This window comes from Melopsittacus undulatus, chromosome 11 (genome assembly GCF_012275295.1).
Source record: "Melopsittacus undulatus isolate bMelUnd1 chromosome 11, bMelUnd1.mat.Z, whole genome shotgun sequence".
Taxonomy (NCBI): domain Eukaryota; kingdom Metazoa; phylum Chordata; class Aves; order Psittaciformes; family Psittaculidae; genus Melopsittacus; species Melopsittacus undulatus.
The window spans coordinates 9,763,504-9,789,683 of NC_047537.1; the positions used below are offsets into that span (position 1 = coordinate 9,763,504).

The 26,180-nt window shown below is 49.8% G+C and overlaps 1 protein-coding gene across 5 annotated transcripts in view; it reads right to left on the reverse strand.

Moving 5' to 3' along the window:
• Positions 1–3,529: 3,529 nt before the first annotated feature.
• NSMF (NMDA receptor synaptonuclear signaling and neuronal migration factor) overlaps positions 3,530–26,180 on the reverse strand; it is a 45,608-nt gene continuing 22,957 nt past the window's right edge. The window contains exons 4-15 of one of the 5 annotated variants that reach the window (XM_034067812.1): positions 24,311–24,386; positions 22,058–22,126; positions 17,389–17,441; positions 15,333–15,422; positions 13,586–13,707; positions 12,131–12,214; positions 10,696–10,729; positions 10,072–10,142; positions 8,696–8,775; positions 7,054–7,156; positions 6,614–6,689; positions 3,530–4,397 (exon numbers count right to left, since the gene is read on the reverse strand). In XM_034067812.1, coding sequence (XP_033923703.1) covers positions 4,300–4,397; positions 6,614–6,689; positions 7,054–7,156; positions 8,696–8,775; positions 10,072–10,142; positions 10,696–10,729; positions 12,131–12,214; positions 13,586–13,707; positions 15,333–15,422; positions 17,389–17,441; positions 22,058–22,126; positions 24,311–24,386 — 956 coding nt within the window. In that variant the 3' untranslated portion in view covers positions 3,530–4,299. Of the gene's footprint in view, positions 4,398–6,613; positions 6,690–7,053; positions 7,157–8,695; positions 8,776–10,071; positions 10,143–10,695; positions 10,730–12,130; positions 12,215–13,585; positions 13,708–15,332; positions 15,423–17,388; positions 17,442–22,057; positions 22,127–22,681; positions 22,688–24,310; positions 24,387–26,180 lie in introns of all 5 variants that reach the window. The other 4 variants (XM_034067813.1, XM_034067816.1, XM_034067814.1 and 1 more) reach the window with 4 other exon arrangements.

Below are 26,180 nucleotides of genomic sequence, written 5' to 3' on the forward strand. Positions count from 1 at the left end.
CCAAACTGCAGCAGCTATTTGTGCAATGGATGAGTGCCAGGAGCCGGTGAGATGCTAACACATCACAGACAATGGCAATGCTGCCCCACGCTTTCCTGCACATGGCAGAGTACATGGGGACAGTCAAGGGGGACCGTCTCCCCAGACCACAGGAAAGAGCCTGTGTGTGAAGAGACACCCTGCACACACACACACGTGCACTCCAGAAGCCCTGGGAGCAGGAGCCCTGTGCTGAGCTCCAGGCACGAGGTCCAAGCTGAGAAACAAAGAACAAGTCCACTTCCACAGGCCCCTCCGCAGAGGCAAAGCAGAGCCCACTGTGGTCCATGGGATGTGGCTCAGGTGGCTTTGGGGGCACTGGGAGGCAGAAGCGGGTGGGCTCCCCTGGGTGCACACAGCGGTGTCCTCGCATGGCAGGATGGTTGCCTTTCCCAGTCAGAGGGTTTGGTAGAGCTCCAAGGACTTTACTGGGTTTGTTTTCTAGTTTTTTAATGCAGGAAGGGATTATCTGCTCACTCATCTGTTTCCCAGCCCAGGAGGTCGGCTGTGAAGGGAAGTTGATGGCTGCAGCACGAGGAGAGGTGCAAAACACTTTAGCTCAATTTTCCACCCATTTCTGTGTCCTTCGGGTAACTTGAATTTTCTTCTTCCCTTTCCTTCCCAGCCAAAGAAGAGGAAAAGAGAAAAGCCTGCCTGGAAAACCCTCTAGAAGACTAAAGCCACCTCCAAGAAGACACCACCACTGCCCCCAAGCCTCTACAGCTGGTGAACCTGCAGGCAGCAGAGGATCAGGTGCTGCTCCCAGCATATGAGCTAGGCTGAGGAGCTGCACACCAGACTGGTGGCTGCACTTGCTGCCCACCGTTCTCCTCTCCTGGAGGTGACAATCCCAGCCCAGGTCATAACACAACCAGCAGACTGCTGACATTCAGTACTGCTCATAGCAAGAGCAGCAGAAACTCCCAGCATGGTTGGGCTGGCACTCAATTCAGCTATCCCAGTTTGATCCGCTTCTCTCCAGGGTCAACCAGGTGTTCCCATTGCTAAGAGCAAATCCAGCCCACACAGGACCTGCAGGAGCAGTTCCCCATGGTGGGGCTGAGCCTAACGGTGCCACAGGGCTGGAACTCAGCCACACCATGACCACTCGCTCCAGTTACCCCAAGAGGTGAGCTCCACTGAGCCAGGTCAGCTGCAATTACCAAGTGTGTGTGAACGAACCGGTTTCAGAGCTTCCCCCAGACACACCCCGAGAGCAGGCAGCAGAAAGCTGGGTGCAGAAGTGGAACAACAGATTGTGCTGTGTGCCCAGCAGCCCTCGCTCCTGGGGTGCGAGGAAGGGGCCTCAGTGTCTGTGGAGGGGATGTCATGGCTGGGACCGTGCTGAGCACACCCTGAGTCATCCTTCACCAGCTGGTTCAATGGAGGAAGTTCCAGGCTCTATTTTTAACTCTAAAGTTTAAATAATGATGTATTTTTTGTATCCTCTCCTCTGCTGGTCCCTTCCGCTCCCAGCAGCCAGTGGAAAAATCCAAGCAGGTAAAAAAGGGGAAGAAACTGGTTTTCTGCTTTCAGAAATGGGTAACTTCAACGACACTGTTTGCACAAAGGACTTGAAACATCAAAGTCTGTTGTCTTTCCAGTCACAGCTTTTAGAGCATTTCGTCTCTTTAGTCAAACAAACACCACAAAGGGAATAACACGCTCATGTCATAAATCACAAACTGAGGAATATAGATCTTTGGAGAGAAACGCATTCATCGGTGTCATTACACTACACTACAGTCAACTGCACCACTACAACAGTCCATAATGGTCATTCAAACACACATCTTCCTACAGAAGTTATGCAACTGTACAAGCTACCTTGCTACTTTGCACCCCTAGTTCTACAAGTGGTCAATGAGGATAGATATACAATAGTACAGAGAAATCACTCAAGTGGATACAGAAACGGGCCCTTTCGGAGTTAAAGAAGGTTTTCAATAGTTCCACAATGCTACATTCATGCTACCAAGTTCACTAGATTGGGGTTTTACTTTAGCAAGGAGAAAGGGAGAACATTGTGCCCCCAGTTAGGAGCATGACCAAAGGGGCAGAAAGGGAGAGGGGTTTGTGTCAGCATTTTAACCTGCTGCTGCTGTTGCCTTCCCACATCACACACAACTTCCTGCTTTCATCACAGCCCCAGCTCCCACCTCTCCCAGCACAGCTGGTGGGAGCTGCCATCCTACAGCTGTGTTTTCTTTCTTATACTTGGCATTTCTCTCCAAAAGCTACAGAATGGGGCCCATTATCCCCTTCACTACAGGGCTGGATAACATGAAGAGGGCAAGAGTCCAGCCAGGGATGAGCCCCAGCTACCAAACTACCCCAAAGAGGTCCCCCTTAGGGTACAACAACAGCCTGCACCTATTTGTTTCAATGTGTTGTTTTCAATGACTTTAAACCATCTCTCTCCAGCTATTCCTTTCCTTACTGTATGTACATTATTTCTCCAAAAGTTCTGCTATAAAACTGCTGTGGTGCAAAGGGTTGAGCAGTTCCAGCCGGATGCCTGCTCCCCAGACTTACACCCACGGCTGTGTCAAGGGGGAAGGAGTACTCTACAGGTCAGAACAGCTAGTTCTTGTTGTGAAGTATTTAGAAGATTTGTACATATATTATCCTTCACAACCAACTAATTTTAGAGAGCAGGAAATCGAGGTAATCCTTCCCAGTTACTGCTCCAGTGTGTATGACTTAGAAAAGCAGTAACTTGTACCACCTCGCAGAACTGACAGAGACCTACACAGGCTCCGAGCAGTATTTACCCTCTGAACGGGAGGGTATAAGATGAACAAACCCTTCCCAAACCAAAGAGCAACCCCCTGACTGAAACAAAAAGGAAAAATATTCTCAAATATACCCTCACATGGCAAGCAGGAGCCTGAGTTCCCAAACCCGACTGCTCAGCACAGCTCTGGGCATCCTCTGTCCTACACCGGATGGGATGTGAGCAGCTCAGACCATTCAACAGGTCTTTTTAGAAGTGGGAAAAAGGTGGTTGATGCACAAACAACTGGCAATCAAGTGAACAGAGGGAAGATCCAAACTCGTGCTACAACCCCATGCTGTGCTCCTCCACAAGCATCTCTTCAGTCTCTGTGGAGGGTTTCTGGTGGTCGCGGAACTGTGCCGCTCCACACGGCGGGCTAGGAGGAGAACTCATCTCTCAACACACAGCAAAACACCAGCATGAACAAGTTAATTACCATGGCTATTAGTTTCTAATTCAGTTTGATACCATAGTGAACCCAACTGAGGCTTTGCAGCCAGGTTCTGTATTTCTAACCTAAAGTATTTCAGCAAAACTCAAGTCCTGTAGTTTTGCAAGCAGCAAAATAGAAAGTAACAAAGTTGTGTCTACTTGGAGGAGAACTATACATTCGTGAGAGCACATACAATGAGTGCAACACAGCTACTCTGAAAGTAAGGAACCAAACCGGCTTGATCAATGCAGCAGACATGCAGGGTCTGCTAAGTTACCTTAAAACCATGTTTGCTGGTGATTAAATATGTCTACAGAAGATATATTACCATTCTGAATATATTTTCAAGCAGACCAAAAAAATACCTCATCTATTGGTTACTGGTGTGTTATTTTTAGCTAATTAAATACTGGGAAGGATTCTACCCCCCTTACTATAAAAATTGCACTTCTTAATTTCTATTAAACAAAACCAAAAAGAGATAGGTTTCAATTCTATATTCCAGTATATATTCACATGGAAACTGGATCGTCTTGCTCTAAGCTTGCAGGAGTAGGTGTAGCAGTCCTTGCTCTCCAACATCCCCTGCACAGAAGGTGCCATCAGTACAAACCCTCCTTCCTCTGTGCTCTGGTCACTTCTTCAGTGTAGTGCATGGGTAAGTGATTTGATTTTATTTTTTTGTAAGAAAACCTGAGCTTCAAAAGTCTTTAAAAGGACCTGGAATCAAATCTGGCCCATTCTGACCCAAAACAGCTCAGTTCTGCAAGGAACTCCATCCTGTCCTCATTGCACACAGCTCCTCCTGAGACACCATGGCTCTGACCTGAGGCGAGTGAGGTGTCAAACCCTTTCCCCTCCAGTCTCTCTTGACCCAGGAGACTTTCCTCCCAACACACTTCCGAGGGCTCCTTCTTCCCTCCCTTTAGCACTGCTGCCTCCCATAGGGCTTTGAAGGGCTCCCCGTGCCAATAAAAAAGTCTCTCTGCAATCAGCACGACTTCTTGGACACCGGTGATCAACTTCCTCTTGCAAAGTCTTCTCCAGCTCATAAAATGTCATCGTAATCCAATAGTTTAGAGTGCTGGCGGGTCTTCCAGAGGCGGTAAAGGCGGAAGTCAAAGTAAGTCTCAATCATTTGCTTACCTAGGAGTGAAATGAAGCAGAGGGGTTACACCCTGCGGCCGCAAAAACACCCTACCCACCTATAGGCAGAGGCACAGGAGAGCCCATCCACATGCTTCATTGGTGAATACACCGAGCACCTGCCCAAAGCATGGGAAGGTGCCATTAGCAGCAAACCTCTTGGTAGAATTCAAACCATGAAAGGCTCCTTAAATCCCCTGGCAGGGTTTGTCTGAGCTGGATACTGAGCACAGAAGCTGTCTCCAGACTTTGACATCTCCTGCACTTAACTGCAGAAAGAGGCTGTGGAAGGGGGCTGTGGACCATCATAGAATTACAGATTGGTTTGGGTTGGAAAGGACCTTAAGATCATCCAGGCCCAACTCCCTGCCACCAGACCACGGCTCCAACAGCATGCATGAGGCTACCCAGCCCAGGGACTTCAGGACATCACAAAGCCAGAATTAACTCATTGTAAAGACTTGTGGGAAACATTAAAAACAAGTAACTTGAAAATTCAAAATAAAGATGGGTGCTTTGGTTTACAAATGAACACTTACAGGTGCCCCTGTCCTGCAAAGCTGTCTTCTCACAGCAAGGAGCTCAACAGGACACACTAATGCAAGCTCTATGCACTGGCACCTCTGACAGAAGGAGGAGGTCTCACAAGGCCACTACAGACCCAAGGCAATGAACAGGAGGCAGAGAGTACCTTTGAAAACCCAAGGGCAAACAGACTCTGAGACAGGGCTTAAGGATGGGATTTGTGCTTCTGAGGCCTGATTAAGATTAGTTTCAGATGACTTTGCAGAGGATTACAGCGGGTGCGCTATTAGCGCGTCCCAGATTGATCAAGGGGATAAACTGGGGCGTATTCTCCAGCCCAGCCTCTTCAACGATTAACTGCTTAAATGTGTGCACACAGAACCTGCTGCCTTGCCTGCCAAGCTGCACAGAAACCCAGGAACTGCACTGCAAGTTGCTTCTGGGCACACATAAAATCCTTGAATGGTTTGGGTTACAAGAGACCTTAAAGCTCATCCAGCTCCAACCCCTGCCACAGGCAGGGACCCCTTCCACCGGAGCAGCTTGCTCCAAGCCCCTGTGTCCAACCTGGCCTTGAACACTGCCAGGGATGGGGCAGCCACAGCTTCTCTGGGCACCTGTGCCAGTGCCTCAGCACCCTCACAGGGAAGAGCTTCTGCCTAAGAGCTCAGCTCAGTCTCCCCTCGGGCAGGTTCAAGCCATTCCCCTTGGCCTGTCCCTACAGGCCCTTGTCCCAAGCCCCTCTCCAGCTTTCCTGCAGCCCCTTTAGGCACTGGAGCTGCTCTAAGGTCTCCCCCTTAAGGAGCCTGCTCTTCTCCAGGCTGAACAAGCCCAGCTCTCTCAGCCTCTCTTCATAAGAAAGCTGCTCCAGAATGTTTGCTATGGAATCTGTGCAAACACTGTGTAAAGTGGGGTCCAAATTTCAACAGGACACAGACAGCTTTGTGCAGCATGAATGTGCTCAGCTCCTGTATGATCCGGTGACAGTAAGTGGAGTTAGAAATAACCCATCAGTGCTGATGCGAGTGTGAGCAGCAGAGGAAGTCTCCACAGTGCTTACAGCCTAATGCGGCATGTTCTTATCTTCTTAGAGAACAACGTACTACGGATTACAGCTAAGGTAAAATAAGGGCAAACTCAGAATATGTCGCTTCAGAAACTGCACCCATAATTACACTGACCAAAGAACAGGAAAGATTCTTTGCCTGAACTACAGGCAAAAAACATTAAAAAAAGCAAGGCAAATCAGACTGAGATGCAGAATGGCTCCAGCCCATTGCTTGCTGATGACAACTCACTCAGTACCAGTGGTTTGAGTCCTGCAGAGGCGAATCCTGCACACTTAGTTACAGAAAAGCTTCTGCTCTCACTTGCATTTCTGCCATGGACTTCACATGCCCCCCAGTACATGAGAGATCTCCTAAACTGAGCCTGGAAAGCTGCCTGCTCTTCAGGCTGCTTTGCCACTGCCCGTGGCCTGGGAGAGGGTTGTGCAGCCAACAAAACATCTGAAATGTGAACATGGAGCAATTGCAGGGCAAAACCAAGCTCGGTCACTGAACTGCACAAGGAGCAAGCAAAAACAAGACCATGGCAGGGCTGAAGGAGCTCAGAATGGCTTTTTGAAGAAGCCCACTGAAGGAGGCAGCTTGATGAGGATGGTGTGTGTCTTTGTACAGAAAATAAGTTACCTTGAGCTGATAGTTCAAGTGGAGACTCAAAGGCAACCCTATAAGGATTCATTAAGTTTTTCAGATTCTGAAATAGCTGAAAGGAAATAAATATTGAGGGTTAGCAGCTGAAAACAAAGATGAACTCCAGGACACCCAGAATCGCCCATCATTGTTCTCTACCTCAACAAAACCTCCCACCCCAGTTCTTTAAAACATCTAGCTCACCAGTAAATAAAGTGCCTTGAATTACTGTTCTCCTCAAAGGCTTCAGTATTTGTCACTTATTCCTCCCCTGTCCTCTGGGGAAGGCGCAATCCATAGGGAGCTTCACCCATTCCCAGCCTCTCATGGGACAGGGTGGCAGCATGTTCCCACCCAGCAGGAGAGGAAGCTTTAGACTTCACAGTGTGACTGTTTGGCTTGGTGCTACTCACCAGGCATTCCCAGGAAGCTCTTACCTTCTCCCCATTGGGGTTTCCAAGAACATAGCAGCCCATGATGTGAATGATATTTGGTTCAGGATTCACTTTACTCATCAGCCGGCTCAACCTCTTCCAGAAGCTGGAAGAAACAGGAAAAAAAACAGAATATATAATTTAAAGCAAAACAACCCCCCCCCCCTCCTCATGAGTAATCAATCACAAGGATGTGAGCACACACCATTCGGAAGGGACCTGAGGCTTGTGGCCCAAGAAACAGTCTGCTCAGGAAGAGCCATGGTTTCTTAGACAAGGAAGCAGAGGGGCCAATCAAGGGCCGGAGGAGCAGGTCCCAGTCATGTGGTAGGGAAGAAGGAGCAGCCTGTTGAGCCAAGGAAGCTCCAAGGTGAAGAGAAGGGAGCAAAGTCCACCAGGAGTGCTTTCAGACTGACAGTTTTACTGAGCATTCTCCTCTTGCAGCAGTTCCCTCCAATTTTCTCTCCCATTTCTATCAACAATTACCCTTTCTAAAGATGAGTGGTATCAGTGCACTGGTTCATTTGCAGGGCACGAAATAAGCAGAGAACAGCTGCAGAGGTTGGTTTTCAACATAGCTAAAGACACGAGCAAACCACCCAGTGCTTGGTGCTGCTCACCAGGCAGACCCAATTTACCTTTTGGGACTACTGACGCGACACACTGTGCCTAAGGGAGAGGAGATAACAACCACCTCTCCTGGGCAGGGGATCAGGACAGGCTTCTGGTGGGCTCTGAAGCCCTCTGTGATCAGATTGCTTCCCTCAGGACTGCCTCCCAGGGACATACAGGTTAGATGGAGATAGGCACATCCAAGCATCCAAGTTTTCAGCTGTGTGTTCACAGCTTTGTGAAGGTCCCCCAGTGACCAGCTCTGGACCAGCCATGCCTGGCCTGTGCTCAGAAGCGTGTACACAAACACGTGCTGAAGGATTTTATTGACAGCGTTTGTGCCAGAGCATGAGAGCACTGAACAGATGTAGATTTTAATACCCAGTTCTCATGCCAACAACAAGTTGTGCAGAACAGGTTGGTGTACATCCTCTCCCCCACAATGAAGTGAGTTTGAGCCAGCACAAGCAAGCAGGCAGCAAAACAGGCAAAGCTTAACTCTGCAAGGAGAAGCGAAGTTGCCTCAGCAGCCCTGATTGACAAGGTGGTGTTAGTGAAAATCCTCCTCAGGAACATGCTGGACTTTGAGCAGACTTTGCAGAGGCAAATTCCATTTCCCCAGCAATCAGAAGGGAGTTACCAGAGGCAGCCGTGGGGGGAACGCTTGAATTTCTGCTTAGAAATGCTGCCTCAGCCACTTCTGAGCAACAGAGGCACAAGGCATGTGTCCTGGGGGCTGGTCAGAAATGCCTGTGTTAGGAGAGGAAATTTCCATCCCCCTTTTGACAGCCTCTATCCCACAGAGACAATGAACAACAGATAAAAGCATCAATCTCCTGGTGACCTGTCCTAGGGCTGCACCACTCCAGGGCCAGGCTCAGCCCTCTCTGAAGGAGCTTTAAGCTGCTATTAGGTCCCCCCTCAGCCTCGTCTTCCCCTGACCAACCCTTCCCCTCAGGGCATGTGCTACGAACACAGAGCAAACCAAGCAGCACAATGCTGTGTGAGTCCAGAAAGTGATGCAGCCACTCACAGGATCATATCTTCCTCCTTCTCCACTTTGGCAAATGTGGCAACTTTGTTCTTTAACAAGTATAAGTGACCAGGGCCTCCCTGCAAGAGACAGACAGACAGATGTGAAGCACTGGGCACAGGCCATGAAGAAACAAAGCCTGGATGTTTCTTGTCCTGCACAGCCCTATGTGCCACAGGGGAGCAGAGCCAGGCAGGCACAGCTGCCCTGTCCTCCATAGCAGGCACTGCAGGGCTTGCTTGGGAGAGAGTCACACATAGGAGTGTGCTGGGTTGGATTCTCTGGTTTTTACTGTTATATACCCACCTCATTCTAAAAAGGCACAATAATAGACAAAAATGTTCATTGTGGGTAGCTGGAGGGAACAGGGAAGACAAGATAGTCCCTTTTGCTTGGGGATTTAATGGGACTCGCCATGGTGGGCAGAGAGAGGCTGAGCTGAGCAGGGATAAGCAGGAGAGACATCACTGAGGAAGAGCTGGACTTTGGCTGTAGCAGCCATGAAAAGCTCAAGTACAACAGCAGGAAAACTGAGTCACCATCTCCAGGTCAGTGTGCTGCAGACCCTGCTATTACAGCACTGGGCACATGGAAAAAGGTTGAAGTCAAGCCAGCTCCTAACTTCTCATTTCAAGGTTTCTAGCACAGCTGCTGGGGAAGTGTGAAGCTGAACACCCTGAGGAACAAGAGACGTGGGAAGGAAATCCCCAGACCCAGAGGGAATCTGGGCACCCCAGCCCGGCGAGCCCGGACCCTGACAGCACAGGCTGGGCTCCAGCGCTGAGCTGTGCCATCTGCCGGTCTGCTCCAGGACACACAGCGTGCCACGGCCGCACTGAGGGTATGGAAACGACAAGCACATCGCATCGCAAATGCTTGCTCCTGTCTCTGGAGCCCTCCTTTCGAGGTCTGTGTAAAGCTGGTTTCCTTGAAAGCTGCTGAGGAGCAGCCCAGCCCTGGACTTAACCACACTAAATCAGACTTTATTTCCTGCTGTTACAGCAGCTCCACACTGCTCAGTGTCTGGGAAAAAGAGAAGTGAAAGCTGCACGTGTGCAGTTACTGTAACAGAACCTGACCTTGAAGCACTGCTTCCTCTTTGTAATTTTCCCTGTAGAAAGTCACAGAATCCCAGCCTGGTTTGTGTTGAAAGGGACCTTAAAGCTCCTCCAGCTCCAACCCCTGCCACGGGCAGGGACCCCTTCCACTGGAGCAGCTGCTCCAAGCCCCTGTGTCCAACCTGGCCTTGAACACTGCCAGGGATGGGGCAGCCACAGTTTCTCTGGGCACCCTGTGCCAGCGCCTCAGAACCCTCACAGGAAAAAAACAGACAAATTTGTGACAACCCCCCCAAGCCCTTCACAACTTTCATGTACCTGGCAAAATATCAGCATCTTCCAGATCTTGCAGCCTTTCCGATAGATGTTCAGCTTCTTCTCTATTTCCTCTGCAAAAAACACATTGGGAAATTTGAACCATGGAGGAAGTTAAAAAATAATCTTATTTCTTATCACATCAGTGCTGAAGGCAGGAGGCTGAGCTGCGAGAGGTGCTCAGCACCCACATTCCAAATGATGACAAAGCAAACCCTTTGCTTTCATGCTGTGGAAAGCAGGAAACCCTGACACATTCCAGGGCAGAGAAGGGACAGAGCAGCACCAGGCACTGCTCTGCAGTGACCAGGGCACTGGACCAGATCCAGTTGTCCTGATCCGCTGCTAAAGCTCCTCCTCATCTACAAGGGTACAATGAACCTTTGCTGCCCTGAGCCTCAGCTTCTCTTCCATAAACTGGGAGCTTGGCATAGAAAATGGGCCACAGAAGTGAAGTTTCCTTACTGCAGCACATCCAACAGCACTGACACTGTCAGGTGTCACTGGGTGACAAAAGCACCTTTACATGTGGCAACTGAGGCACAGGGCAGTGGAGTGACTTTTACGTGTTGATCAGTTACACCTGCAAGGGGCAGGAGTTAAGGAAAGGAAACAACACTCACGTACCAAGGATGTCATCAAAGGTGGCATGTTCATGGTCCTAGAAACCAAGAGAGAAGACATATCAAGGTTTACTGTCACTACACCAGCTCCCATGACATTATTATAGTCTCTAACATTGCACACAATACCATTCCCAGGCAAACTGATGCTCCAAGAGCTCAATTTAACCAACTGATGGTTTCTAGTCACACCACAATAATAACCACCCTAAACCTCATCTGAGTAAAGCAGCTGAAGACTGAGTAGTCCATGAAGACCAAGTCTCAAAGCTGAATCCTGCAGACAAGTCCACAGCACATATCATCCATCAGACGCAGTCAGCATCAGCAATGACTATTTGCCTCTTGGCCCATGTTTTGTAGCCAGCCTCTCATTCTAGATGTGTCTAAGCTGGCTACAAACAGCCACGCTGCCAACACATCTGTCTCTGGCACAGCAGGGTCATCAGGACATCCCTTTCAAACACAGTGAATATAAAGTGATGAGGAAAAGAGAAAAATGGCTCCATGCTGGTGCTTCAGACACCTGCTCCTAGAGGAAAACCGAGGTTCTGACTGACCAGGTTGCACCACTGCTCACAGAATGACAGGGCTCATGGCCCACTGTAGAGCTTCGAGGTTCTGTCTAAGGATGAACAGAAGGAGGAGCCCTAAGCCTGGGAACACACAGCTCTGCCTGGGTGCTCAGTCCTGCCCTCCTTTCCTTGTTGATCTTCCCAAGCTCCCTGCCTGTGCTTCCATAGTCTGGCAGCCCCATGTGCGATTTCTACTCCTCTGTACTCTACCAACAAGACCTGAGCCCCCCTCCCCGAGCTACCCCAGACGCCAAATCACAGAATCCCAGCCTGGTTTGTGTTAGAAGGGACATTAAAGCTCCTCCAGCTCCAACCCCTGCCACAGGCAGGGACACCTTCCACTGGAGCAGCTGCTCCAAGCCCCTGTGTCCAACCTGGCCTTGAACACTTCCAGGGATGGGGCAGCCACAGCTTCTCTGGGCACCCTGTGCCAGCGCCTCAGCACCCTCCCAGGGAACAGCTTCTGCCTAAGAGCTCAGCTCAGTCTCCCCTCTCTTGGGCAGGTTCAAGCCATTCCCTTGGCCTGTCCCTACAGGCCCTTGTCCCAAGCCCCTCTCCAGGTTTCCTGCAGCCCCTTTAGGCACTGGAGCTGCTCTCAGGTCTCCCCTTCAGGAGCCTTCTCTTGTCCAGGCTGCCCCAGCCCAGCTCTCTCAGCCTGGCTCCAGAGCAGAGCTGCTCCAGCCCTCGCAGCATCCCCTGGGTTCAGCACACCCCCAGCTCTTTCCTGACAGCTTTCCCAAATCACTGAGTGTTTCAGAATCCCCATAACAGGAACCAGGGATAGGGACAAGAAACATCCATTAAATAATTCTGTCTGAAGCCTGCTCCCACTCATCCAAGCCATAGCAGAAGCGAAACACTTACGTAGAGAATGGGGATGATAGAGGGATCGTCCCTGCGGATAATTGTTGGAACATACTCTGCTTTGGGCACCTTGGAGGAAATGAGCTGTAATGGGAGAAAGAAGTGAACAGCATGAGAAGGCTGAACAGACGCACAAAGGCCACAGCAACAGTGCCCTGTTCAGGTGTTACCCAGCTCATCCAGCCTGTTTGCATCCCTCTGGAAGGTTCTCCAAGCCTCTGATCCTCTACAGAGCACCCCGTCCTGCTGTGGGTCACAGTGTCCTCAAGCCCCAGCTCCAGCTCTGCTGGAAGGCAGGACTGAGACAGCAGTTTGTAAAGTGGAGCCCAGTGTGCACAGAGGAAGCAGCTTGTGCATCACCACAAATGGCTGTATCCCAGCAAAGATCACTTCTCTACAGCCCTCCTCTGGGCCAGGGTCTGTAGAGGATCATTCAAACAGGCCCATGTATCTGGCTGGTGCATACCTGAATGGGAACCAGCCGAGGGATGAAACAGCATCAGCACAGGCAGACACAGGATGTCAGGCAGATGGAGGTTGCCTGGCAACTCTGGCTTGAAGCTTCAGCTGGCTCCAGCAGCATGAGAGCCCAGAGGATGTGCCTGCTGTCAACACAAGCACAGCACAAGGACTGTGGGAACATGGGCAGCTTGACTGTGCTGTGATTTCAGGCACCTCTGTTCATCACTCTGAGAGTGGAGCAGGCAGTGGTGCTCCTGGGCCTGTGGGTTCCAGCTTAAGCTGACTTCAGAGCCCTCCCTCCTAGACAGCACATCACTGCTTCAGCCACCTGGGAGGTAATGCAAAGGTTCTGAAGAGTCCAGGGATGTACAATCATCCCATGCACCACCTGGGAGACACACTGGAGATGTCAAGGGCTGAACAAACCCACGTGCTGGGTTCCTGGTGACCCATACAAATACAGTCCTACTCTGCTGGACTGGCAATGCCATCCTGAAAGCTTGAGATCCCTTTGCCTGAGTACTGGTGCATGTGGCCAAAGGTTGTGTCAAGATCTGGTCCTGTCTGCCAAATCCCCCAGGGCATAGCAGGGGGGACTGCAGGGAGAAGCTGAGCACCAAGAAATCATAAAAGAGCAGACAGCATCATAACACAGAGCTCCATACCAGGCAGGTAACAACAGGAGGGAGACACTGCTGGAGACTCACATCTCCAGTTACTGACTCAGTTCAGTGCTGGTGACAGTCCTGCTCTGACCTGGGGCTGCACTACAGGTCCTTTCATTTCCAGTTTTCATTCAACACATTATCCCCAGCAATGACAGATGCTCAATACCATGTCATGTCTTGGCTGATCTCTGAGTCACCTTCGTATACACCTAAAGAGTTATCTACATGAAAGACTTTCCTCTTCTCATGAAGATCCTAAATTTAGCGGCTCTGGAAGGACAGACACAGCCTGAGCAGATACATGTAGCAGAGTAGAAATCCTCACCATTATTTTTGGTGGAATAAAGTCTTCTCCATCACATGCCACGGCTTCAAGTTCCTTCTCTGCTTCCCAGTTCAAGTCAAAGTTGCCATCCAAAGTGCCGCAGGAATCCTGAAGGTCATGGCCTGCAGGAACAGCGTGCGTTACAAGGACAGAACAGCCTCCCTTCCCCTCTTGGTCCTGTGTGGCAGCCACCTCACAGGAGGTGCCACAAGCCCTCCTTGTGCCCTCCTTTCTTCCCCCACAGACACCACACTGGGGCTAGTGCCTCTGAGCAGACAAAACACTTAACACATGAAGAGAGCACACACAGAGCCGGTACCACACATCACGGTACCACACATCACGTAACTCTTCATCACTCCACAGTCACCAAGTTTAGCTTTCAAGTGCTAATCACAACAGTCACCCTGTCACTTCAGAAATGGAGGAGGAGACAGAACGCAGACAGACTCTACACTTCAACATCGCCAAGCTGATGAGCAAAAGTCCACAGACTTCAAAGCTGGTTTCCCTGTAATAATTATTGCTCTGACTCTGTCTTCTGTGAGTATAAACAAACTCTGCCTTGTTGCTCAAACTGATGCTGGCAGAGAAGTCCCAGCGCGTGAGGACAGCTGTAGCAAACAGATTGCAAGAGAACACTTGAATTTGCTCTCCAAACTGACCTTACCTGTTGCCCTTCAAGCCTCCTGGGGAAAAAAATCTGGAAGGAATATAATTGACCATGAAAGGTTAAAAACAGAAATGTTTCCTTGGAGCCAAGGCCTGAGGAAAGAGAACCAAGATGTCCCTCTTTGCGCCTTTGGGGATGTCCAAGTGTCAGTGTCCCTGGCAGTGCCTGGAGCCTGTCTGAACCATGTCTTTTCCATTCGCCTCTGAGTTAGCTGAGGGAGTGGGGAGGAATCAGACTGCAGAGGAACCATCGGGTCATGTTTTGAAACCTACATCTCTCCCTACAGCCTGGTGTGTGTCTTCTAGGAGGGCTGCACCTTGTGCTTACTTAGTAGGTGAGTCCATTCCATTACTGAAATTCATTTACAATACATTCCATTTCGACATGGGCAAATTCACATCCACCATGTGTCTTGCCTACAGGAGCTCAATAAAAGCTGGGTAAAACAGCTGTTCCCTTTGTAAAAAGACAGTGGGAAGATGCTGGTATTTCCTCCTGTGGATTAACACACCAGCATCTCAGTTCCCACTAGCATTACTGGGGATTCCCAGAGGAATTCCTGACAGCCCAAATGAGGATCAGATTGCCCCAGGCTATCATCTGTACAGCCAAGGTGGCCAGGAAAGCAAAGCTCCGTCTCATGGAGCACTGCAGCTGTGCTCCTGAGCTATTCCAGCCTAGGAAAGAGCTCAGAAGGGGCTCTGCACTGGAAGGAAGGCAGGTTAGCCCTGGTGTGGTGAAAGTAGCCTTGGACTGGTGTCCTTCCAGGTAGGTTGTTTTGGTCCCACGCAAATACGGGATAATGGGAACAGACGGTTGTAAGAGAGCTGTCCCCCTCGGTATCCTTTGGCAACTGCACAATAACATGAGGTTGAATGGGTTGTGCTCTACAAATAAATACAGGTACACACAGATGAACAAGTGCATCTACCTGGAGTGGTACTTGCTCAGATCTCATGGAACTAAAAGGATCACAGACAAAAGAGCACAGAGGAGTTCCTCCAGTGGGGCTCCAATCCACACCTCAGCTGGAGGTTTGGCCACAGGAGGAAGCTCAAAGGACTCAGAACTCACTTTCTCGAGAGTCATGGAAGGAATCGGCTTTGATGGGAGTCGGGTCACTCCAGGACCTGCTGAAGCTCCTCTCACGCCGTTCGGCAAATGCTAGGATAAAACCAGAGCAGGACATTAACAGACTCCAAAGCCACTTCTGCTGCTGCCAGCAAACAAAACATCCAGAGATTTCCACCAAAGCCACACATCACGGACTCCCCTGGGCTTGCTCTTCACTTGCCAAACGTGAGGCCTTTCCACACAGCAAACAAGGGTCTACCTTCTGGATAGCAAAAGGCAAAGTGCTCATTCTTGAGCAGGACCATTACAGGGTACGTAACACAGCAAAAGAGGACACTTGATGCTCTCTCCTTAAATGCACACAGCTCAGTTTAATCACAACTTTTCCAGCATTCCAGTATCAATGCTCTGACTCAAAGGCCTCACAGATGTACTCAACAGCTAATGACACCTCCATGACCAGAAGAAGGCAGTCATTCTCCAGTCAGTTTTCCCTGCGTGTTCTAATGCATCCCAATCAGAGCTGGACCAGATGGGGTGGGAGGAATCTGGAAAGCTCCCACTTTCTAAACTTTGCTGCAAAAGAGGAAATCCTTCAGGTTTTGCCTGCACTCGTGTGAGAAGTCCTCCCCCAGCTTTCCTTGTTTGTCCAAGGGGCATTATACTGTTTGTACCAGCATTTCCCAAGCAGAACCAGGAAGCTTAGCCCAGCTGGCTGCACTGCAGGCGAATTCCTGGGAGCTGCCAACAATATCTGACTTGGCAAGCCCCTGTGAAAGCCATTACACCCAGATTAACAGCCACTTATAGCCACTAATACCTATTTCTGGTAGCAGACAGAGCAAGTTTGCTGCAGTGTGTCCAGTAACAGCATCTCATGTCAGGAATTCACTGCAGATCTGCATTACAAGAGCTGAGAAGCAACCTGTCCTCTGCTGCAGTGTGTCCAAGTGTGGGAGTCCAGGGAGACAAATCTCATAGGAAGCTCTTCAGGTGATCTCCATCCTCAGCTTTCATTTAAAGACAGGTATTTAGCTACTGTGCACATGAAGAAAGCTTTGAAAACATGACCCGAGAGTTACCAAGGCAGAGGCATGTCTGAGCTTCCAGACAGCTCTAGGGTACATAAGCCCTCTTCATTTCAGGCAGTGCTAACTCAGATGCCAATAAAGACTTTTGAAGGACAATGCTCTTTGCTGTTCACCTCCCACAGCATATGAGAAAGGAAAGGATGCAAATTTAACTCGGCAGTGCTTTGCAGTGGGCAGTCTGTACATGATGCTTTGCCAGAGGTGGGAAGAAGGAGCTGTTTTATCTTCTGAAGCAATCCTCAGGAGCAGTTACACCATTCTTAACCCACTTCACAGTGATAAGGGAGCTGCCCAAACCAAGTTATGGAGTGTTGCCTTCCTCAGGGAAAGGGAACTGCTGTATCCCAGGTGATTTCTTCCCCGTAGAGGCATTAAACACTCTCTTATCTCTCCCTTGCTACAATCTCTTCCCTGTTCCTCTTCTTCCTTCCACCATCCTCTCAGCAACTTTCCCCCATGTCCTGCTGTGGAGATGGCAGTGGGACAGGGGAGGAGAAGAGAGAAAGCCACCAGCCCACTTGGCACATGGAGCACCAACTGTCCCAGGAGCCACAGCTGGTCCTTAGCTTCAGAAGAGGAGTAAGAGGCCAGGCAGCCCTCGCCAGCTCCGCAGAACTCCCAGCTCTGATTCTCCTCATAAGTGTCTGTGCTGATGATCACCAAACCCCACACACACAGGCCAAGGATGCTGCAGCTCTCCTTCCACTCCTTGCACTGATGCCACGGAGATCAGCTATGGCCAAAGCAGAGGGTCCTCAGAAATAGCCTGCAGGCTGCTTGCAGACATCCGTGTGTCCTGGAGACTTGCAACAACCTGGCTGCTTCATTTTAAAATGGCACCAGCACCTTTCTCTGGCCCAGTGCTAGGTCCTTTCTACCCACATCTGCATGCAACAGTTCCCATGTCCCACCAGCACAACCCCAGCTCCTCACACCCACATCTGACAGGTTCAGTGCTCACTTACTTTGTGCTTTAACCCTTCGGCTCCCCACCATGCGGAGATGCTTCCGAAAATTCCTGAAAGAAGGCCAAACACAACCTGTGAGAAACGCAACCCAGAGCAAGACGTGGGCCCAGCAGGACAGGAACAGCTGTGAGGGAAACAATGACCTTGGGAAGACAGTGTGTTTCCTTCTGGGCATTCAAAAGCTGAGATCAGGCCCCCAGCCTGCACCTATTGAGTGCTGGGGATAGTTGTGTTTGTCAGGAGTGTGGCTATTTCTTCCTGGCTGGAATACGTGGCAGTCCCCTTCTCAGAGCCTGCTCTCACCTTCCTATGACCAGCACACCTGTGCTAACTGTGCTGAAGACACTGGCTGCTGCCTATGCTGGCAATGGTCCCTCTTCTCCTTGTAAAGAGCAGTAACTGCTCCTCTCCCCTGTCCCCCACACGTGCTTGAGCAGGGAGATGGGTGCCCAGGCTCTGCCCTCTCATGCACACGCCATGCTCCTGGCTGTGCTCATTCCCAACACATTCCCAGCAGCTGCTAAAATCCCCCCGTGCTGTTAGCAGTCATGCAGCCCCTACTGCTCTTCAGGGCAGAGAGCTGGGAAAGATGGAAGCAGCTTCTTCCTTGTGAGGTAGGGTTGTAGGTCGTCAGCAGGGCTGGCTGTCCTCATGGGCCTGCCCAAGGCTCACAGGTAGAGCTCAGTGGGGCTGCAGAGTACACAGATCCAGAGGAAGCCACCAGAGGATGAGCCTTGGGGAGCAGCTACACCCCAGAGTCAGGTCTGTGTAAACCAGACTGTCCCGGCCACCCTTGAGAGACCATGGCAAAGGGACTCATTGCTCAGTCCCTTCAAGTGCAAAGGACCTGTTTCCCTTGGTTTCATAGAATCCCAGCCTGGTTTGTGTTGGAAGGGACCTTAAAGCTCATCCAGCTCCAACCCCTGCCATGGGCAGGGACCCCTTCCACTGGAGCAGCTTGCTCCAAGCCCCTGTGTCCAACCTGGCCTTGAACACTGCCAGGGATGGGGCAGCCACAGCTTCTCTGGGCACCCTGTGCCAGCGCCTCAGCACCCTCCCAGGGAAGAGCTTCTGCCTAAGAGCTCAGCTCAGTCTCCCCTTGGGCAGGTTAAAGCCATTTCTCATCACTTGCCTAGACAAGAACCAAAGAGAACAGAAACCAAACAGGACACCAGAAGAGACACAGGGAAGTGGCAGCACGTGGACTATCAAGGAAAGTATCACCCTCCATGAAGCCTAATTGGGGTGGCTTCACCCTGCAGAACAGCCCCATGGCCCCAGGGGTGTCAGCCAGCACAGCAGCCTGCCTGAAGTGCAGGAGCCTTCCTGGGGTCCCTCCTGCTGCATCAACGTACACTGCAGAGACCAAGCAACAGAGCCCAGTGCTGGTGAAACGGGTAACATGACGAGTGGTCTGGCTCACACACAGGTTAGTGGTATCAGTAAGGACACAGTACAACCATGCAGATGTGTCAGCAAACCAATTGGACTAGAAGACACTTCCAGCATTGACATGAAGTTGTTCAGAAAACACTGGATACATCCATTCCTGTACAGATCAGTCAACACAAACATCCCTCATGGGAGAACACTCAACTCATGTCCCATTTAGCCTTGTGTTCCACCTTGGCCTTGGATCCCATCCTGTCATCAGGATGCAGCTCAAGAAGGAAAAGCAGCAGCTGGGCAGTGAAGCTGGGAGCAGCATTATTCCATGACAAATTTCCACCTGCACCTGGGCTATTAAAGTTGTTTCCCAAAGCTTTACTTTAGCCCTGCTTGGGTACATGAAGATTCACTGCTGTGGATCAGACACGTGCCCCTTTAGACAGTAACAAACCCCATTCAGTACACAGGGACTGGCTCTATGTACAGCCCTTCTGGGGAGGGGGATGACTGATGTGGGCTGTCTTATTGCATATTAGACTCAAACCCAAATAAATAAGATGTTTTAAGTGAAATAGGGACTTTCTTTACACAGGAAAGTCTTAGACATATAATGTAGCTTATCAGAATGAAAGTCTTCATGGTGCATTGTGAGACCAAGGTCATACCAGGCACTGAGCCTGAGATCATACAGACACTGAGCAGCAATGTAATTGCCAAGGCCACTGTTACATCCCCCGGGCTTTGGGCATTTGGAGTAAAGCCCATTCCGAAGTAAAATCCAGTCTCCTGTTAAATGCTCATCTGTCCTCTCTGCAGAGGAGCTTGTTCAGACCTTGGGGGAAGGGGTTAAAGCAGCCTTTGCCATGAAGATGCTGCTCCCAGCTGCCTGGACAGCTCACTCCCTCCCACGACTGCAGCTGAGGGAAGCTGTCCATACACAAACACTGCTCCAACAGCTGCTCCAAGTTAACCACTGCACTACATGCTTGGAGAATGGGACAAAGGCCATTTTCCCCTCCTTGTTGATTCTAGAATAAAAGCACTTTGGAAAGGAGGCACAAGCCTGGAACTGCCTCTTCATGTGGGCATCCTGTGGTCATCTAGAGCCTTCTGAGTGCTTTCTGCAGCTGCACTGGCCCTCAGGCCCCTCTGCTTGCATGGTAGCACAAAAGGGCTGGCACAGGAGCCCTGGGAGAGCTGCAGTCTGCTCTGTGAGCAGCAGGGTACATAAAACCTGCCCATCTTCCTGCCTGCCTTCTGCAGCTGCACCCTGAACACCCAGTGTCAGCTGAGCACCAGCAAGATCTCATCACCCATCAAATGCAACAAGCATCCCTCAAGCTACACGGGCAAAATCTCCTTGTGACTCCCTTTCCTGAACAGTCCTCCTCCAGACTGGCTCTACACGACCCTACAGAACATCCACAGCATCCTTCCCAGCCAAAGGGTCTCCCAGCCACGGGAGCCCCATTCCACACACTCTGCAGAGAAGCCTTTTTATTACCCAGAGGTCAGGGACAGAACTGCTGACAGAGAAAACTCCCAACATCACCTCACACGTTCTCAGCTCCTCCTTGCAATGGTCCTTCAGCAAACCACTGCACATCACTTACTGCCATTGCAACACCCATCGTGTGCTGTGCCACACAAACAGCCTCCCATGCACCAAGCACTGGAGGGGCTGTGTGATGACAACTGAGCTTCCAAGACACCCAAGCCACAAAGAGCTGCACAAAAACATCCAAAGCTGTGGTGGGGCTGGGGTCCTCCTCCCTCCTGGAGGAGAGCTGAACACTAAGCACATCCCTACAGCTGCCCAGGGTCTGCTGCTACCACTGCCCTCCGCTCTTTTACAGCAAGATGAATGCAGATGGGCTCCCACTGTTCAACCCTGCCCAGATCTTCAGTGTCCACAGGTTAAAGGGAGACACTGGTCACCCAACACAAGGATGCCATCACTCTGTCCTCAATCCTGACTACACAGCATCACTGAGGGATACAACTCCCACTCCCCTACTTGCCAACCACATGAACAAGCCATTTCCTAACAAAGACTGGCCTCTGTCTAATAAATTCTGTGAAATCTCTTCTTAAAGATACACTGTCTGTTTCACAGGGTCTTCAGTTGTGATTCTTATTTATCTTCATTACTGATGGAAAAAACCCCATTACCCTCAAGTTGCTAATGAAAACAATCCCTGGCAATTTCCCAGTTAAGAAAACCTGATGTTTTTCTCCCACTTTGTTTTGAACACTGCTGAAGTGATCATGACAGTTTTTAACCAATGACACATACACTGTGTTATCCTTCTTAGCAGGCTGCCAAAATAATCGAGCCTTGGTACATGTGAAAACCAGAACAGTTCTGATCACCACACTGGCTAAGTGATGTGCCTGTGAAAACCAGCAGAGAGAAACCAGAGCCCTTCTGTCATACCCAGACAAGTGATCAGACCCATCCCCTTCTCTTTCTTTTCTGTTCTTTTCAGAAAAGGTTGAAAAAATCAACACTGGTCACTGGAGAGGTGAATTTTGTCTAGGTCTGAGTTTTTGAAGGGCATCTGTAGATGCAGCAACAGCACAGAAAAGTACTCATAGAATCATAAAATCATAGACTGGTTTGTGTTGGAAGAGACCTTAAAGCTCCTCCAGCTCCAACCCCTGCCATGGGCAGGGACCCCTTCCACTGCAGCAGCTGCTCCAAGCCCCTGTGTCCAACCTGGCCTTGAACACTGCCAGGGATGGGGCAGCCACAGCTTCTCTGGGCACCCTGTGCCAGCGCCTCAGCACCCTCACAGGGAAGAGCTTCTGCCTTAGATCCAACCTGAAATTCCCCTGTTTAAGTTTAAACCCATTCCCCTTTGTCCTGTCACGCCAGTCCCTAATGGAAAGTCCCTCTCCAGCATCCTTGTAGCCCCCTTAAGACATCAGAAGCTGCTATGAAATCCATCTAACCACAAACAAATTTAAAGTATATGGGAGAGAGCTGGGGAAATGGCACCTTTAATTCTTTTATATGTATTTTTTACTGCCTGAGACACAAATCCTGTATATTGTATTAAGCTGAAGAAACTTGACAGTGTTCCTTTAAGAAGATGGAGACCAGCTATCTTAAGCCCTGCAGCATCATTCACCTCCACATTTCCAACACAGCCACTGCTAGTGTCCCTAAAACAGCAACACAGACAGGGACAACCACGTTCAGCGCCATCAAGCGTCAGGAATGACACCCGGAGGGCCCATGCGAGGGTGGAGCTGGGGAGGGAACGGGCCCTACCTCTGTATAACAGCTGCAGAATCATTCTCTCGTTTCCGCCTCTTCCTCTCTGCGTAGCCCCTGAACGCCCTGGGAAACCATGTCAAGCCATTAAGCAACTCCACAGCTTTGGACTGGAGAGGACAAGAAACACAGACAGGAGAGCTCTCACCACACAACAGACAGAAAAGCTGACCAAGGAAGAGAGCCAGCCCTTGCAGGCCTGTGTGCGAGTCAGGGACCAGGCAAAACACTCACTGAGCCAAAGGTCCTCACTCCCTAGGGTTGGTGGTTGCACAAAGCAGTTGTTCCTAAAGCAAAAGAGTGGCCAGACCATGGCCCAAAGAAGACGGGCGAGCAGCCATCATCCCTGCTACGGAAACACTGGGCTAAGAGACTGCAGACACAAAACCCCTCACACCAGGATCAAGAGGGACAAAAGCATGCCAGCAACTCTAGTCTCTATTTTGAAGATGAGGATGGTTGTGGTGTGATCTGTGTAGGCCTACCAGGTGTAGCCATCTAACCTCCTGCCTGCTGACAAACAGCCCTAGAATAGGGAAAGCACGATATGATGGACAGGAAAGGAGAGTTTATCCAGGACACCAACAGACAAGGAAATAAAATAATGAAGATTATACTTACGAGATGCTAGAGATTCCAGGAGACGCAGGGGAAAGAAAGAGAAGAGGAGTTCATTAGTGCTCAGCCCCGGCAGCATTCCAAGGGAATTCTCACTCCAGAAGGAATATTTCTTGTTAGGTGAAAGGAAATTGTTTTTTAAATGAAACGTTTCTCTGGTGAAACTCCTATCTGACCAAGCTAAATCCTCCCTGGGGCAGTGCTGGCATGTGGCTTGGATGCAAATTAAGCTCCTTGTAGATCTGGAGAACACGCAGATGTACAGCTGAGAGCTGGACCTGGCCCATCAGGCTGCAATAGGAGCTCAGCATCATGGGCTTCTGGAGCAGGGAGACCTTCCCACACAGTGACAAAGACTTGTGAAGTCACCTCACACTGTCTGGTCTATGAAGGAAGCGAGCTAGTGGGCTGAAGGCACCTAGATTCAGCAGGACAGGGGCACCTGGGGGAGCCCTGTCACCCCAGCCAGCTTAGGGAGGTGCCCTGAACTCCTGGAGATGTTTCTATGCAATCTCTAGAGGCAGCACATTAACCTGAAACATTAACCTGGGAGCTATGCTAACCAGGGGAGCTCTGCTCCTCAAGGGTTTCCTTACGGCACCATCTCCCAAACCAACCTCACTTTGCCCTTCAAGCCCTGTAAAGCCCTGCCATGGGCCATCATTCTGCAATAAGCCTTGTACCCAGCAAAGATGACTTCCTTGATACTGGATCCAGCCCTCCCTGCACAGGTCTGATCCACTCTGGGTTATCCCAGGATCAACAATCAGCCTCTTTTGGGGATTCAGGAAGGGAAAGGTAGGAAGGGAAGAAGAAACGGCAGAGACAGATTACACAAAGGACACCAGACAAGGAGAAATAGAGAGCAGTAGAACTGAGGGTGACACAGGGAAGAAGACAAGGCTGGATAAGGGCCTTAGAAGCAGAACAGTGTCTCATTTCCCTCATTGCTTGCCTTGGCTTTCCAGCCAGACAGGAAATACTTGAAACCAGGAAGACAGCATTTCCTGACAAGTTGGGTACAACCTGGAAATGAGGCTTCCCTTGCTCTCTTCAGTCCTTTGAGAAGTGCCTCTTCCCAACACACTGCAAGTAGGACACCAAAACCTGCCTGAGTATGGAGGGAAAGGCTGTCCCTAACCCAGATCCAGCCACACTTCACAGAGTGACACCTTCCTCAAATGCCCAGACTAGGGCAGAAGCTGCAGGGCTACATCTCATCCCATAGAGACGCTCTCCTCTGGCTGATGGACGCAGGGCAAGCCTGGAATCATATTCCCTTGAGACAGTGGCTGCAGCAGAAGCAAGTGCTGGAGGGTCTCATGGTGCTGCCACAGGACCCTCCCTCTGCAGCAGCAGCCAGGGACAGGCACAGTGTCACAGGGAAAATCAGGCAAGCAGAGGAGAGCTGAGTAGCCCAAGGAGTTAAAAAAGGTAAAACCAAACAAGTGGGAGTAGTAGGAAAGAGAACTAATAAGCACAAGAAAGAAATCAATAAGAGGCAAGGCTGTCTCTCTCACCCACTGCAGTGCCAAACATGCAACTCAACTGCTTCAGGCTCTCAGTTACAGCTCTGAGTGGGCCATGAGCTTTCAGCTGCACAATAAACGCTATAGCAGAGGTTTCACTTACGCTTGCATAGTTGTAGTAGCAGTTTGGAAACTGAAGAGGTTCTCTTTTGGGAACCAGGTTCGTATGGGGACATCATCTGGAAAAGAGAGAGCAAAACCTGAGAATCCAGTAGGCAGAGACATCCTTCAGGCAGCAACACTTCCCAAGCTCCTTCTTTTAGAGCTGTTCTTTAGCATCCTGCCCTGTACCAAACAGAAAAGCCTCACGCTCCTCTATATCTGCACACTATCACTGAGTGTAAATTTGTGCTAAGCCATCTATCAGGCTGCTAACTGAAGAATGTAAGCTCTGTCCTAAACCTGGAAGATTAGAATAATCCAGGAATTACAGGAGTGACATTTGAACCAGAAGAAAATACAGGGGAAAGAATTATTTTTCATTAAAATTATTTTCCAGCCTCTGTCTTTCCCTTAGTACCATTAATCTGAATTGTCCCATCTGTCCAGTTCTCTGATACAGCTTCCTGTGAAAGACAAAAAGCATTCACCTTCCTCTCCTCAGAACCATAAACCTGAGATGTGGCCTTCTTTTTGTGGTTTTAAAAGTCAAATAGCACATCAGCTGCACAATCCACAGCTAACTCTGTGCTGCTTTGGTTGCCTTTGTCTGGAAACTGCCCTGCCTGAACCAACTGTGGATCATTGCTTAATTCCATTGCATAGTACACTGCATCATTGTCATGTAATCAAAGAATCCCAGACTGGTTTGTGTTGGAAGGGACCTTAAAGCTCATTCAGTTCCAAGCCCCTGCCATGGGCAGGGACACCTTCCACTGGAGCAGCTTGCTCCAAGACCCTGTGTCCAACAATGACCACTAAGGCAAAAAGCAGGCACCAAACTGAGTCACTCATGATGAGTGTGGGATGGTGGTGACCAGAAGGAGGAGCCTGACCAAGAAGCAGCTCCTACTGGAGCCTCCCAAGCTGAAGTCAGGCAGGCAGGGGCTCGGATGTATTAAAATCCACTGACACAAAATATGCCAGAATTCAAGGATTTCGGTCTGATTTTTCATCTTGCTTCACTTCCAGTTTGTGGCTTCCTTGCTCAGTGCCTTGCCACAGGCTGCTGATCCCGTGCTTGCTTCCCTTATTCAAGTTTAAGATCAGCTGTGTTATCTTAGTCATTAATATTCTGGCAGTGTCAAGAGGATTCTTTTAATTCACTTTAGTTGGCCCAAACCCAATCAAACCCTGCACACCTACTGCAGACATAATTACTACAGACCAAAGCTTACCCAGTGATTTGTACAGATCATTATGCTACAGACTCATCCTCCTGTTCCCTGGAAGTAGAAGAGTGGCTGCAATTAGAGATGCAAAAAAATGCTAAATGCAACTGGGGAGGCTCCCTCTGAAGTGAAGCTTCCAAGGAATCCTATAGAAAGCTTTAACACACACTCCTCAGCTCACAGTTTACGTCAAGCCTTGTATAAAGGCACCCTAAGGAAATATATGTTAAACAAAAACTGCATTCCAGTATGCTAAATACTTCTTATGAAGTTCCTATGTCTGCTCTTCTCCAAAGAACAGATGGAGGAGAAATGCAAAACATCTCAGGCTGTAAATGAATTACTGGTTTGAAGTCTCAAACCCACAGAAGTGGTGGAGGAGAAGTTGGACAAATTTCTTTTCAGCCAACTATTCTGTTCAGACTTCTCCAGCACTACACACCTCAAAGGACTTGGCAATCTCTTAATGAATTTTACAGCTCTAAAGCCCCCAGCTTTGATTCAAAGCAGAGCTCATGAACCAGAGCCAGTGTCTTATGAGACTTTACCTGGACAATCACTGCAGCCTCCCTGCTTTTCTGATGGACAGGAGTCAACATAGGAAAGGTATCACTCCCCTACCCAAAGCACGCAATGGAGAAT